Source organism: Mycteria americana, chromosome 1, assembly GCF_035582795.1.
Source record: "Mycteria americana isolate JAX WOST 10 ecotype Jacksonville Zoo and Gardens chromosome 1, USCA_MyAme_1.0, whole genome shotgun sequence".
NCBI classification, from domain to species: domain Eukaryota; kingdom Metazoa; phylum Chordata; class Aves; order Ciconiiformes; family Ciconiidae; genus Mycteria; species Mycteria americana.
In genome coordinates, this window is record NC_134365.1 from 80,487,833 (window position 1) to 80,504,456 (window position 16,624).

General features: G+C 40.6%; 1 protein-coding gene across 1 annotated transcript in view; it reads right to left on the bottom strand.

The window, feature by feature from the left end:
* Nucleotides 1-303: 303 nt before the first annotated feature.
* The window catches only part of LOC142412472 (protein mono-ADP-ribosyltransferase PARP12-like), a 29,374-nt gene continuing 13,053 nt past the window's right edge, over nt 304-16,624 (bottom strand). Inside the window, exons 7-14 of the mRNA XM_075507809.1 lie at nt 14,235-14,358; nt 12,838-13,003; nt 10,262-10,382; nt 9,609-9,705; nt 9,082-9,160; nt 4,836-4,966; nt 2,893-3,044; nt 304-2,271 (exon numbers count right to left, since the gene is read on the bottom strand). Coding sequence (XP_075363924.1) covers nt 1,988-2,271; nt 2,893-3,044; nt 4,836-4,966; nt 9,082-9,160; nt 9,609-9,705; nt 10,262-10,382; nt 12,838-13,003; nt 14,235-14,358 — 1,154 coding nt within the window. The 3' untranslated portion in view covers nt 304-1,987. The remainder of the gene's footprint in view (nt 2,272-2,892; nt 3,045-4,835; nt 4,967-9,081; nt 9,161-9,608; nt 9,706-10,261; nt 10,383-12,837; nt 13,004-14,234; nt 14,359-16,624) is intronic.

Here is a 16,624-nt window from a genome sequence, read left to right on the forward strand (position 1 = left end):
TGTTTAATTACATAGAATCCAACCAGACTACCACAGTACTTAATATTAAGGGTATCTTGGTTAGGAAGTTCATTTACAGAAATATTCTCCATGAATCAGACTGCATTCTATCCTTCATACTTAGCTAAGCATCTACACTAAAATGCAAAACCACATGCATGCAGTTCCCTGGTTTAGAAACAGATGAAAGGAAGACACTGAGCATGCGTATTAAGTGGCTAGTTCACTAGGTCTGTTTAGTTGTGCCATAAGTTTATGTATGGAGACAAACTGCACAATAACAAGCAAAAAGTGAGTGAAAACACATTTTATTTGCAAATATGGCAAAGCTCAATGACTCAGGAACTCTACAGGCAAACAAAAGTGAGAGAGATCTTAAAAAGCGGTAAAATCTTCCCCTTTTAATGCATTACTGACACACGTTTTCATTTAGTTCTAAGACAGTAATTTTAATAAGATTTCCTAGTTTTATATACTTCCCCATCCTCTTGGTAATTTGCAAACTTTGAGTAGTATTTGCAGTTGACAGATTTGTATCAAAGATGCAAATAACTGGGAGGCTATTCGTGTTACTGTAAAGCTTATCTGAAAGCAAAAATTACTATTCCTCTGTCCTCAGCAACAGTTTCCCTCTTAACAGCTAGACTGCCTGAATAAGACATCTTTGTACAGAGGGCCTTCAGTTAGATTAACTTACACACTCCCTATTAAAATTCAGTAGAAACGATACGAGTTTCTGTGTTTTCTTTTTGGGAGAATAAAAAGCATGTAACAATAAAAAAGGGCTTAACCACCATTAGTAAGGATCTACATCACTGACAGAGACAAAGCAAGTTTATCAAAAGCAGACCCAGGGAAGCAGTATCCAGGATCATCCACAGCTACCTCAAAACACGAAGAGGAACTACACTGGTCAGCGAGTTCTCACCGAGTTGCCCAACGCAATGTGGGCAACAAAACACGTATACGAAGTGTCTTAGGACAGCAGTTCTACCACTGGCCTCGAGAGAACATAACTGGTCTCTTCCAGTCATGTCATATTTCTGGAAAAATGAAAATATACGAATAGGACAGAAAATATCAATGCTTCTTAAGATGTTTCTCCTGTCCTATAGCATTTGCTAAGCAAATGTCTACATTGAGAAAATACGTGGCCCCATTCATGTGAAAGCCTGGCTCATTGTGACACAGCTTTTATATACTTACGGCCATCAGTTGCAACCAAACCACCAAATTTTAGTATCTGGTTATTGTGACTTGGTTGTGACTTACACAGTTTCACTTGAGCTCTATTTTTGTATATGTCACCCAGTAAGTTACTGCAGATCTGCAAAAAGAATTTGATCCAACCATTTTCTGATCCAAACAGTAGCTGCCATTGTACAGATGAAACTTCCCCACTTGAGAACTTACGACATGGATTTAAAATAAGCTTTTTATTTCTTTGTTTTACCATTTTAAACTTGAAACTAGTATCAGCATTAACAAGTAGCACTTTGTAAACTAAGTCAAGTCATTCTTACGTACGCTGACTTGTTTAGAATTGTGATAGACGAGAAGATGAAGAACAGCCGTATTTGCACTGAAAAGGATCTTTGACTACTAAAAACTTGAGAGTTTGCCTAAAAACTACTGTACTGTTAATCTTTCTCTTAACTGAACTGTTTGCAAAGAGAAATCCTATCTATTTCTAAGAAAATGCATTCACAATTATTTGCCCACAGAAGTCATAACAGTCCATTTCCCATCCCATGGTTCTGATTTTTCTGCTATGGTTATCCAAATGTCTATGCTTCATGTAAGAGAGGAAGAGGAGAAGACAAGGCAATTAATCTCAACAAATGTAACGTCCGTTTTGACAGCCCTCCTCAACACAGAAATTCTTTGGATTAACATTCTAAAGGATTGTATTAAAAAGAAGTCATCAAGTATGAGAACACCTGCAATACAGAAAACAAGATGAGGGATACAAACAGCTCTGGTCCCTCTAAGATACAATACATTTTTTTTCTTCCTCCTTATACTCTATTATATACTCTGGGTAAATCTGGTATTTTTCAAAGACAACAAAAATGGAGGGATTGAACTGATCGTCCACACAGCTGTCATAAAACCGAAGCCCGTCAGCAGACTTTGTCGGGGGGCGAACATAGGCTGCATTGCCTTTAACATAATCTCCAACCAATACACGAGCCATGAACATGATGTTTGATTTCACCGCAGGCTGACAGTATGCATGGGAATAGGAAGCATCTCTAGCAAAGTAACTTCCTAGAAAATGATATGAAAACATGGTTACAAGGAATACGTATAAAGCGACAGCGAAAACTGAGCATCCCCTTGTTTTTCAGGAGGTATTTGACCCAACTTTCAGGTCTCCTCTTACTCAGTTTACAAAATGCCATAGAAATTTTTACAAGAGAAAGGATTTCACCACATAATTTTCATTCAGAATTTGCTATTTTAGGAATAATTTTTAAAAACCCAAAACATATAAAAACAGTGCAGGTATGTTTGTTATGATGAGAGGAACAGACAAGAAAACATGAGGACCTTCCACAATCATACTGAGGGAGTGCAAACCCTTTGTGCTCCTTGCCATGAAGACGAGTGGCCCTTTCTCTGGCAAGTTCAAATTATGACCTTGAGCCCAGAAGATCCCACCTACAGCAACAGAGGCTTTTTCAAATCCCTACGTTAATTCTCTTAACACCTTGTGAAAAGACTTACCACAAAGCAAATTCTTGTCCTCTCCAGAGGGAAGGAAGATCATAATACCAATTCCTACCTCTTTTTTTCACCCTCTATATTTAAAGACTTCAAAACTTTGATTGCTCTAGTATCAGGGGAGTCTAAGTAGATGTCTAACACACAGAGTCACTTCCTACGTACCCTTTCCATAGACAGTTCCATTGCTTCCACAGATTCTCCAGTCAAAGTTGTGAATGCAGATGGCTTCCACGAAGGAGGTCTTGGTTCCATGGAACAGGAGCTTTTCATTTACTTCCTTCCCTCCATTTTCCCTTTTCATCTGCTCCTTTTGCCTAACAGAAAAATGCAGGGGAGGAGTGTGAGCCATGGAAGAAAAGGGAGAGAAGGTTTAAAAAAAAAAAAATATCATGTACGCGTAAATATCAGCTGGATGAGATTTCCAGTCTGCTTTCTCCTCTCTCAGCTTCAGCTTGGAAGATGAGACAGACTAGCAGTATGGTGAACAATTACAAGATGAGCAATACACTGATACCACTGCCCAGCAATTCTAGATAATTCTAGCCTTCCTCAGTGAATTTAAGTAAGCATTGACACTACTACAGTCCCCACTGTACCAACCTTTTGCTCCTCTGTAGGGTCCTACTAGTTCGGCTTTAATGTCTCTTGTCCCTTCCCACCCCCAAACTCTCTGCAGAGTGGAGGTTGTACTAACCACAGAGCCTCCATGCTCCAGCAGTGGTAAAAGCTAGAGGCAGCTTCTTCTTCATTCCCCTAGTGAACTCAAGCTGCCATACACCCAGAGCTCCTGCCCCGTGGTGAGATCAGTGCAACTGAGGAGACAGAGCCAGAAGGAGAGAAACAGAGCCTTCTTTCACCACTGAAGACCTTACTAACTTAGGCCAGAGTCAGACTGAGCTATGACCAGTATTAAAAGAGGAATCACAACGGAAGGCTCAACTAGTATCTCCCATCACTATTTCACAGCATCCAGACATTCCACAGGTTTTCAGAAGCTGTTGAAGTGGACAAGACAGTAATAGTCTTCAGGAAGTGACCAGCTACGAAGTAAACAGAGCTGGGGAGAGGGGAGAATCCTTCCAACTTGTAAACTGCGTAAATGAAAAGTTAAGAGCACTGGACTGAAATTTGTTCATTGAGAACCTGGCAGTGATAAACTCCGCCTGGTTAGCTTAACTGTCTCATTGGAGGAGGATAAAAATGCACTATTACATGCTTTGAAGTGTCGTAAGTTTTGCTAGATGACAATGTTTTATGAAATTATTAGCTGATGACTTCCTGGGTTCAGTCACTTCGCAGGCAAAAGTACATATTTGAGCAGTATGCTTTTTCTCCATTACCATTCCATACAGTCCTTGAATACTTCCATTAAGTATCTGTGCTTTTGTTTTAAACTAGACAACTGTTCTATGCAACAGTTTAATCTGCTACCAAATTAACCTGAACATGGTTCTTTATTGTCACTAGCACCAGCTCAAATCTGTTGGTATCTAGCTTGGCCTAAGTACCAACATCACTGAGTTCAGTATCACCGATGCAGATGTTGAAAACCAGAAAGGAGCTCTGGAACTCAGAGATCATTAAGTTAAAGCATAAGGATTCTTTCTCAGTGAATACCGACTTCATTCAGTACTCAGACTCTTGAAGAAGCCTTAAATAAATCTGACTGGAAAAAAAAAAGGCCCAAGCACCCTTACCCTTGTCCACTTCTTTTTTAGGAAGTATTTCATATACTCTAGTAGATAAACATTTGTGACAGACAGAATGCATGTGCAGCAGGCAGGTACTGTTCAATCCCTGAGACAATATGCTATTCCACATCACTATGGGTATCCTCATCCCAATTTTGCGTCATTTGTGTCTTTCTTTCCGTACCCCTGCCCCCATCTTCCAAGAAGTCATACAAAGGGAACCTCCACCCAGGAGCATGGCATTCTCTGGAAGGCCTTAGACACTTCATTTCACTCCTGAAACTGGCCCTAAGAAGGAAATACCAGTCACGTTAAAGCACAGGTGGTAACATCTTTCCTTTGCTAGGACGAAGATCCAGGACACCAGCTCTTGGAAGACTCCCTCCCCTTAAGGATGAGGAAACAAATACTAACCACTGAAACACTTTCCAGAGGGATGGATTCTGAATCCTCTGTATTTTAAGGACAGTGTAGTTTTTCATAGTCTGAAGAAACAGCTGCTTTACTGTGTTATATTCAGAGGTTGTATTACCAATCTCCACTGCCTATAAAATACAAACCAAAGCAAAAGAAGACATGAGGCTTCAGTTAGCTTGTAACACGCAGAAGCCTTATTACAGCAGATATACTTTCAGAAGGGTCCCCAAACTATACTTATGAAGGTTAATTTAATGCTTTAGATTGTGACTATGTGAATAATTAGGACAGACACTTAATATGTAAATCCACACTTTTTGTGTTTAAAAATCCATCAAGAAATGCACATTTTTCCCAAAGAAAAGTTAAGGCAAAACAGAATTAAAACATGATGCAAGCTCTTCTTCTTGCTTATGTCATGCATAAATTTTCCAGATTTTTCTCCAAAGTAATCTGTGTCTTTAATATTCTAGAACGAACACTTCTCTTCTATAAACTAGACTGAAAATGCATAATGCTGGCAGACTGATGTCACTTGGTAATACATTCCACTTTGCTGCTGCCTAAGTCAAGTGGGGACCTGAGATGTCTTAAAGTGAAATGCCCAACACCCCACGTATCGAAGCTGTGTTTTAAGCAGGAAAGCTGCAGTCATCCTAGGAGATAATTTGGAATCAACATCTTAACCTGTCAGGCAAAAGCTCCATGTTTTAGAAGGCTGAGTTTAGAGAGGAGATAAAATAGGACTTATATTTCACAGCTGCATATAAATAAAGACGTTTTTTTCTGGACACCATGTCCAGCTTGCACATTAAATACTTACTTAAGAAGAGGCCTGTCACAGGAAAGTCTTCTAAGGATTAAGAATAAAGTCTGCTGCACAAGGAAGAAGTATTTCTTTGAATTTATTAAAAAGCTTTTACAAGGTTGAATGAAATTTCCTATGTCTTAATACAAGAATATTTTGCAAAGCCTCTTTACAACACAACACATAAAACAATTTGGATGGGTGAGTATTTATTATCTGCATGCTCTGTGACACCACAGCTCAAGTTGCTCACCATCACCTATAAGATGAAAATTATGTCGCTATATTTCAGTACTACATTTTTTATTTATACATAAACAATTCTTATTTAGACCACAAATATGCTTTTGCTGTGTTGCATCTTTTACTGAAGAATTGTAGCCTTTCCAGGTAAAACAGAGGGTCAGCCACATGGCACAAGGCCTAATCCTGTAAGAAAGGTACTTCAATTATTTTATCATATGATGGCCTCCAAGCAACGAAGCCAGTTCTCTTTTGCATAAAAACTTGGTGGGATTGTCTTTACTTCCCCAAGGACACTTCCCCTGCTAATAAAGGGTAACACCGCATTGCTGTTGCAGGTCGATACTTCATGGCGACATAACTTCTTTAGCTCTTCTCATCTTCAGACCTAAAAAGGAAAACCCTAGAGAGGATAAGCATTTGCTAACCCACTATCAAGGAGTGGAGTTTCTGAGGCAGAGAAAGAATCACTGCCCTGACAATTTCTATTAGTGTATGACTGTACAAGAACAGTACTCTGTGATATCAACCCTTGATCTCTGGTTAACTTAGGTTTTGGAAGCAGCATAGTTTGTATTAGTGACAGTGACCCAACTAGAACTAATGTCTATAAAGTACACAGATAGACTCTTCGTGTTGCATCAGCTCCCATTCTTGTTACAGCACAGCAATCTTTGGCATGCATGTTAGGATTCAGCAACATAGCAGCTGCACAAAGACATCCTCTGACATAAAAACAGACATTCATTGCACACGCTTCTCAGCTGTACATTAAAGACACAATTTAAAACCCAGCATGAGGTTCTAAGACAATATAAATTCCTTTTTTTGCCTTTAAAAGATTTACTGACTGCTAATTCTACTTTGTCTGTTAACCAAAGACAGAAGAGATCCACACCAACTTTCTGATTGGTGTTACCAATTTCCATTGCACATTTCATACACTCTACTTTCTGCAGAACTGTGATTCTAAATGATTTACAGATTAAGACACACTGCAAGGCTCAAAAAATAAGCAATGTTACTAAAACAGAGCTGCTCTTTTTAAGCAAAGATGACTTTCTCCCTGTCTCAAATAGGTGTTCCTTTTTAAAATGGATCACTTCCAGCGCAGCAAGTTTTGCCAGGATTATTTGTCAGTGTCTGAAGAGAAGGGAATTCATCAAGTCGTAACTGTCAGATGTTACGATGGTCACCACATGCATGCAGAATCCCAGCCAGTCCCAATATTACCTACTGCAAAAAAACAAGCTTAGGGTCCCACAGAAATATTTAATCTAGCCCAGACTTTCACTTTTAGCACCAACAGGTACTGTGGGCTTTGTCACTTTTTAGGTACGGAATTAACTTTTCCTTTCCTATGAAAGGCACTCAGATTACAAGTTAAGAGATGGTTTTCTTAGGTGCCAACTCAGCACGCAAACTGCTCTGGGAAACAAGATGATCCTTCTATTTCACGCATCCCCAGAAGTACCACTAGCAATACCGTGGATCTGCACATCACATTTCAAAGCCTCTCACACTCACCTCGGTGACTCCAGAAACACCCAAACAAACGGACTCAACCAAAATTCAGACGGAAGTTTTCAGAGTAAGTAAGGGAAGCAGTTAAGTACATACAACTTGGAGACCTAGAAAGAACTGAGCTACCTGTCTTCCTGGCATTCTTTTGAAAAATTCAAGCTTATGTTAATCAATTAAGCTGCTGATGAGCCAAGGGAAGAGCTGATTAGCTATATCCTTTATTATTTTGACAGAGCTCATAATATCACAGGCCCAAATCTTCAAAAGTTCTGGCTGCCATATTACCACACAAACTGTTAGTTCATTCAGCAGGTGCTGGACACCTGACACTTTTAGTCTTGAAAAATTAGGGTTTTTTGCTAACTGTGAAAAAAAGCTGTTTGAAGGCAGCTAACATACACAGCAATTGACTTAAATTTTACCCATTGATTTTTCATCAGAACTGTATTTAGATGAATTTGTATATACACACATGGCCAGATACAGGTCTTACATTTGAGTAAGGCATAATCCAACACAAGAGGGTAGTCAGGGTAAAATGAAACATTCAGCACAAAGCAGAATAACAGAAACCAGCCCACGGAAGCTGAGACACATGATATTTCTGGTTCTCATGCCACTGCCAGTGTAACTACACTAGGGAAAACAAAATACAAAGAGTGAGAATAGCAATGGAGCTCTCTGTCAACCGAAAGTAGCCAGAAAGAATTCTGGAAATATGATATTACTTCTGTCCTGTTCCTAGCCATCAAGATATCTGTGCCAATACAACTTGGTCAGCATCATAAAAGATTTTGTGACACAGTCAACAAGGAAAACTTCTTATGCTCCACATTATGTGCCGTTCCTTAATCAGGGTCAAAACCACTACAAAAAAGGACAAGTGTAACACTGAAAAGCCTTTTCTCTAGCATACTGTAGTACTTCCAGAGTCTGTGTTGCTCTTCCAGAAGGACCATTATTAGACCTAATAATATAAAAAACACCTGCACATTTTTGGTCTTGGTAGACCAAGTAGGAACATAGACTTTGGGCTGGCAGGGGTTTGGTTTGGTTTGGTTTGTTGAAGAGATCACTGCAAATGTTTTTTGATATTCTTGGCTGTTACTCTTTACTTCTGCCATTCCTTGAGGCCATGGTCTGTGCTCAGATCTGTAATGTATGAGACAGTACTGGGTGACTTGAAAGAGCATGTAGAGATTTCTTTTCCTAGGTCTCCAATCCAAACTTTATCCACCAACAGGCATGATGGTATTATTATTGGATGCTTTTTAATGGCCTACACAGAAAGGGTTTGGTCTCAGCCCAGCTTCTAGTGAAGAAATACACACTTCATAGAAGCTCCTTGCTTAACTGGTCCACCAAGTCACCAAGGTAAGCCATTTTTTCATTTTTAACAGTGAATCTTTTTGTCTTGAATTTGGTAAGTTTTGTTTTTGCATGTGGATAGATGCCTAAAATGCACATGAAGTTCATGGGAATTTGACACCTTTTTCAGGAGCTCTTGGGAGATCACCTAGATCCTTAGCACACCCACCCAAGAAGTCACTCCTGTCACTTTTTAGCACCTACCCCGTTACAATTGGTTCAGTTAAGCAGCAGCATTCTTTGAATTGTGCCTTCCCATCGGAATTACAAGGGGGGGGGGGAAGAAAAAAGAAAAGATACCTTGTATCCCAAGTCAGGCAGTGCAGATTGATCCCAGTGGGTAGGACAGGCTTGACTTGGAATAGAAGAATCCCTCTGGCTGTTTGCAAACAGACAGAAAATGAGGTGTTAGTAATTCTAGTCCTGCTCTGAACCTTCAAATTGGCAGCATCCCCTTTGGCCAATTCCTACATTTAAAAATAAACAAAATAAAACACAAAAAAACTGGGAAACAGCCTCATTCTGTGAGCTGGGCTTTGCATGCTGCTGTTCAATTGTCACAGTCCTCTTCCACTTGCTTCTTTAAGAAACAACTGTCCATCATCAGTCCTGTGGATGTGGTACCTGGAGTAACATGTACCCCAGAAACCAGCTGATGCACCAAGCCGACAATTTGTGATACAGATTCTGTTCAGTCAAATGGATATGTTTTCTTCTAGCAACAGCCATGTTCTTTGCACAATTACTGCCAACACTGGCAGCCATTTTGCCTTACAATTACTTCTGAAATATAAAAGAAAAACCCCAACTTAAAGAGCATCATTTACCCCTTCTTTATCTTCTGCACATCTTCAGAAGACACAAACTTTGGTCGCCTGCAGACCCGCCTTCTAGTTTTAAAAGACTTGTTTGTCTGGGTCATTTCTTGAGGAGAAAAGAGAAGGAAAAAGTCATGAATAAATCTACAAGATGGGATCATTAATTAACAACAGACATTCATTAATGAAAAGTGCATATTCATTGTCAATTCTATCTGCTGAAGAATAGTTGCACAAATCCTACGTAAGCTTCTTGTCCTTCCTGTAACTCTGTTATTTCACCTGAGCCTATCTTGCTTGCTCCTTTAAGTCATTCATGGTCTTTAAATGTTGCTCCAGCAGCACAGAGAGATGCTTGATTTTTCATTTTTACCATCACAGGGTTAACTCACTTTACTTAAGTTTTACTATGACTTTATATGAAGACTACGAATCTTTTTATTTCTGGTCCAGTGTGAGTCTGCATAGTGTCAAGGAATGATGGGGAAGGTTACTCTTGTAAGGAATTTCCTCCTGGCCATCACTACCTCATTTCCCCTTCCAATGAGTAAATCTGGTAGCATTAGTAAAAGAAGTCATAGCTTCTAAAAGCTGGGATAGCTTGCAAGTTAGTCTTTGTAAAGCACTGCACAGTTGTAAATGAGAACCTTTAAAATGTGTACCTTTAAAACTGAGCTGGTAAAGATGCAAGCCAGCCTGGAAAGATATGGTGTTATCTGGATCTGCTAGGTACAAATTCTCAATCATATCAGAAGATGGCGAGTTCACACTATCCCCTTCTCCCTTTGGGGGGACGAGGGGGGGGGGGGAGGAGAGAAAAAAAAGAAAGAGAAGAGTAATAAGTAAACACAGTCAGGACTAAACCCTGGCTAACTAGTTTGCATAGAGGGAAAGAAGACGCAAAGACTAGGATGAAGAGGAATCTACCCAGAACTATCATGGCCTAAAGTGCGATTACCAAACACTCATAACGTACACACAAATACGTAATTAGTAATGATGGACACATATGTATCCCCTTTAAATTTCTGTAACAAGTTGTACTGGTTTGGGCTGGGATAGAGTTGAATTTTTTCATAGTAGCTTATATGGTGCTGTGTTTTGGATTTGTGCTGAAATCAGTGTTGATAACACAGGGATGTTTTTGTTACTGCTGAGCAGTGCTTACACAGTCAAGGCCTCTTCTGCTTCTCACACCACCCCACCAGCGAGTAGGCTGGGGGTGCACAAGAAATTGGGAGGGGACACAGCTGCAACAGCTGACCTCAACTGACCAAAGGGATATTCTACAGTGTATGATGTCATGCTCAGCATATAAAGCTGGGGGAAGAAGGAGGAAGGGGGGTATGTTCAGAGTGATGGTGTTTGTCTTCCCAAGCAACCATTATATGTGATGGAGCCCTGCTTTCCTGGAGATGGCTGAACACCTGCCTGCCCATGGGAAGGAGTGAATGAATTCCTTGCTTTGCTTTGCTTGCACACGCAGCTTTTGCTTTACCTATTAAACTGTCTTTATCTCAGCCCACGAGTTTTCTCACTTTTACTCTTCCGATTCTCTCCCCCATCCCACCAGGGGGGAGTGAGCGAGCAGCTCTGTGGTGCTTCGTTCCCAGCCAGTGTTACAGATGCACTTGACTCCTTGACCAAACTAGTGTTAGTTTGTTTCATGCTCCAAAGGAAGTAAAGGCCTAGGCCATGACCGGGCCATGAACTTCTGTAGTTCCAACCTGTTCTCTGAAAACGCACGCAGGAACAGGGTGACATGGTGAGCATTAATGCATATGAGCTTGGAAACTGGAACACCAATCATGCGATTAACACATGAATAGCAGGTGGTTCTTCCAAGACTAATTTGACAAGGAACAAAGAACATTGTGGGTACAAGGAGTCTCATGCTTACGTTTTCCAGCGCATGTAATTTGACTACAAGCCAACCACTTTATTCCATAAATATGACAGCCTGAGTGAGGTTTTTTTGAGCTCTCCTTGCTAAGGAGCAGGCTGCATAGTGGTGATCTCCCCTTGAGCTGGGACACGTCTCAAGGTTACTCCTTGAGGCTGAGAGACCCCTTACCAACTGCAGATCTTTGGTACGCGACCAATATTGCGCATAACCTTGTATTATAACGTACTAAGATTTTGTATTGGTAACTTTGAATTATTATTATTATTATATCCTCTGCGCAGTAAGTAGTAGAGTAAACCTTGCCATCAGACTTTGTTAGTCTCACTTTTACAACATCCTACTTCAATAAAACTACTTTTGCTGCTACATTTGGTGGTGGTTCTTTAAATGGTATAAAATCTCCCCCACGACAAAATGGTGTAGTCAGCAGATTCTACATCTGCTCCATGACGCTAGGGTTAAACCACGATGCAAGTGTAATTCTCTAATGTACAAAACAATGTAAATATGAGGGTATGCTGATGGAGATGCTTTCCATTTAAGCTGCCTACTGAAATCAAGGCCCACCATTGCCAGAACCACTACATCCATCACCTTTCCCTGCCTACTTTTCCACATCCCTGGATCACCTTTGTGCTCTGCCATTTGTGCAGCTATACTGTAAACCAGATGGGGAAAACTCATCTGCCTTGGGGGAAGGAGAGTTTCCTTATTTATTTCTTTTCCTGCATTTTTCAGACAGATCACTCTCCCATCAAAGAGGATTTGGCCACCCAAGGAAAAAGGTAACATTTGACCTGAGAGAGCAAAGCAATCCTTGCATGTTCAAGGAAGCGGGACAATGCTTAGGAGAGAGGCAAGACTACTTCTTGAATAATTTAAAAGGCAATATATCTCAAGGACAGTGTATACATGTTAAATCTGTGTAAAAGCCATGGACAACTCCAAAAGGGAATCTGACTAGAGAAGCCAGCATGCATCATCAAAAACAGTCTGATCAACACAAGCTGAAAAAAAGGAATTTTGCTTTCCTGTACTTGCCAACAAGGTCTTTGTCAGGAAAGTAGTTATAACAAATCATCCAGACACAAAGAAAGACAATAGTTCATACTGAACCTCACTGCAAAGAGATAAGGCATGTTGCCTCCCCTCCAGCCTGACATTATTTTATCATATGTGTTATGAACATCTGTAGCTTCACCGCCTTACTTGACACTGTAAAATGCAAGCACAAGTATTTACTTAATTAACCTTGCTGAGTAAAGGGCAGTGGGGGGAAAAGGCTCCACACATTTCTTCAGAACCGATTCAAAGCACAGGATGTAGACACACCTGTTGTCCATATTCAATCCACTGGCCTTGGTCATTCTGCCAATACCAAATCCACTGCGTGGTCAATACAAATGTGGGTTTTGTGACTGATGATGGTGTAGAGAGGCGTCGAAGTGAAGAAGAACAGCAGGTCATTGTCTGGAAATTAATGTTCTTATCTGCCATGCTGTAAGGACAAATTCAGGTTTATTATAGTTAACAGTATGTATTTTATCCTCTAGTCCCCAGTTTAAGCTGGTGCAATTTTCTTTAATATAATGCGACTGCCTGAACTCAATTAGGCCTGAAATAAGAGTATTTCCCACAGCATACATGGCAGCTCTGAAAACTGTTCCCAATCTTCAGAAGTGAACTATGGCCTGTGAGACACTGAATGCCATCTCCATCGCTAGCCAGATGTTGCACTGCCAACTTTACAGACAACCTGGGACTACATGTACAACGTGGCAAAAGGTGTTTTTGCAATAAATAAGCATGGTTACAGTTTTTCTCAGTACAAAAATAGAAGTTCGTAAGTACGTGACTGAGTTTGCCAGCAAACACCTGCAGCTTATCAACTTTGTTCTTTTTGTGTGGTTACAGAGGATGCAATCACAGCTGTGAGTTCTGTAAATAGCATTCATCACTGGAGCCACATGGCCTTTCACTCCTGGGAGGCTTGAAAAATTAACTCTCAGGCAGAAAGACTTTGAAAGCAGCCTCCCCTTGGGAATCTTGCTTGTGATTTGCACCATCCAGCAGCCTAGTCAAGCTGCAAATCAAAATCACCTGCTGTCTGAAGAGGTATGGGCCAAAACGACTATACCATTTTATTGAGGCCAAGCTTGGGGTCCCCTACAAATCCAGGTGGCTTACAGTGGGGCTTTCAGAAAGGAGTTAAAGGGAAAATGCACTCTCTTAGAAAAAAAAAAAAAGAAAGATGCACTGCTTACACAAAGGGCATTTCATAAAACTCCTCTAGGCATGTTATAGATATTATTATATTATTACTATAGATACTAGCTGCATTAGGAAGGGAATAGCCATAGAGAAGGACCAGCTCTGAACTGCTGTTAAAAGGTCCAACTTAAATTATTATAAATAAATTATGATTCATTATCTGAAATACTAGTATTCTAAGCACTAAATTCCACCCACCTCTTTTTATCCTGTATAGAGTTTTAAATACAAGATACTGTTGAGTTATTTTAAGATGACAAAAATGGGGTGATATTTCCATGCAATCACTTTTACTCTTCTTTTTAAAAAGAAAAATTCTCATTTGTACATCCTCCCAGATTCTGAGAAGCTCAGTAATCAGAAGTTATGAAAGTCAGGCATCTTTAGGAAGAAAACAAGAGTTTTTCCTCAGGGGCTCAACCACAGTACTCTAAGCAAGCAGCCCAGCATCATTATACCTGTTGTTTTTTGGGTCACAATAGGCTTTTTCAATTTCCTCCATCATGGAAAGGTCATTCCACTTGACCCCATCATATACTTGCCATCGATATGGCAAATGGTAATGAAGAAATCTGCATTTATCTGTAATAAGATCAGACATAGTCAAGAGCTCTGCAGTCATAACACAGAGAGCAAGGCAAGGAAAAAAAAAAAGGAACAAGCATTTTTTACACTCTGGCTTTATCTCCTGGGCTTTGGTATGAGCAATAAAGACAGAGTGCTGAAAATAGAAATATGTTTGAACAATAGGGGTGTGTGTTTCTCCAGTCTTATCTAGAAAAGCAACATAAGCTCCTCATGCTGCCAAATATATTTCAAAGAAACCACAGCCTTCCCTTTGCTGAGACAGGACATTGTCAGCTGGGAGAGCAATGCCACAGATAGGAAGCGTGTGTGTGTGTGTCACACCACCATGTTTCTCAGCTGTAAAAAGTCTCGTCTACACATCACATAAGCACTCTGATATATTTGGTTCTCTTTCCCTTAGTCCCTTAGAGCTTATGGGGTGGTTACCAAGGCCTGAATGTTTTCTTTTAGGTCCAGCCCAACGAATGAGGCAGCAAAAAGGACTGCAATACTCCACAGAAAATCCCCCAGGAGGGACCCTGCACTCACCCCTGAACAGGTAGCACACTGCCCTACTAACAAGACTGCTAGGCACTGTTGGAATTGTGGCTTCGCTTCGCAGAAAATGGGAAGCAGCAACTTCTAACTGCCTTGAGTGCAAGACCTGCAGCAGTGCTATATACTCTTCACTATACTCTTTGGGGTTTTTTTTAAATCATCTATGTTTTCAATGCATGTATGTGTGCATGTTTGCGTTCAGCCCTGCTTAACGCTCCTGCATGAGCGCATGCTGCTGGATACAGAGGCTCACCTCCAGGCCTCCCTACTGGGGGAAGCTGATGTACACTTCACATCCGAGTACGAACCAAACCTCTTATTTACAACTTTAGAGCCAAACGTGGCATGGCAAAGCACACTAACTCTCCAGCCGTTACTTGAGTTTAGCTATTTGGTGGTGACAGTATAGCTGCTTTGAGACTGACCTCCACGGCTAGCACATGGGTACACCATTCACATTATGCAGGTCCAAAAGTTCATAAACTTAAGCCTCAAGCCTGGTCCTAAAGAAGCAGAGAGTCTGAGAAATGTGATACAAGGCTGCAGTAGCTGCTGCACGGACAGAGCCAAAAGGAGTTTCGCCATTCCTGACCCCTGATGTATCTGACCAGAGAACATACAGAAACTAACCCCAGTTATGAAGACAACAGTGTTGCTCACTCCTTTCTTCCTTCTTTTTGTTAACAGGGCCGGAGTGCACCCTGTCTTGAAAGCACTGTGTTTAAATTAACTTGAAAAGCTGTAGACAAAACCATACTTGGTCTCTCTTGGCCAGATTTCATTTGTAGGATCCATAAAATACCCATAAAAGAATTTATTTTTTAAAGTACTGTCTCTCTTCAAAGTAATGTTTAAGAATAGGTATTATCAAGCCCTGAAGTAACTTACTCATCTGCCTCTCAGAAAAAGAGCTTCTGACGGGAGAACTGCATCTTTACCAGAACACAAACCCACTACAGAAATGCTAAATACACACAACATCTCAGAGCAAACAGTTATCAGGCAACTTATTGTCCACATCCTAAGCGAAAGCAAACATAGTCTGATCGAATTTAAGTGGATCTTTTACCAAGACCAGGAGGTCAGAAAAGGAGTAGTCCTTTAGAAAGTGACTGGACAAGTTCACTGAAAGAAGATCTCATGGTACCTCCTCATAACCAAGGAAGAGCCTAACCTGAGGGTTAGGTGACTGTTCAGGGACAGCCCCCGAAAACAACTGTTTATACTTATAGTTTCCCACAGACCCCTGTTATTGGCCGCTGCCAGACAGACGATGGACTAGATTTATCTTTAGCTTAGCTGGTACAACTATAGTGTTTTCTTCAGATGTTTTAACACCTCAGATCACTTTTTAAAGGACTTAATGGGGGAGAATATGGCTATTATCTGATGTACATAGGAGACAGGGGGAATAAAGGATGACATATTGTTACCAGTTGTCAATGATGACAACAGAAGGCCAGCTCTTAAACTGATCTAATAGTTACAGAAAGTGTAACATTTAACACTTGAAGGGTTTTTGCCACAGAAACATACCCAAAGCCTGCCACCATCAACAGGACTGAAATAGGCCATAGACGGATCATCTAGAGGAGAAAGGGTTTAAGTATATCCACTTGACTTTCCTCTGATTGTGTTCGTAATTCTGACAGTGTTTATTAGTGACTGGGAAACAAAGGGAATGAGTGCGAAGGCACAACTGCCACTGCCGCTACATATGCCA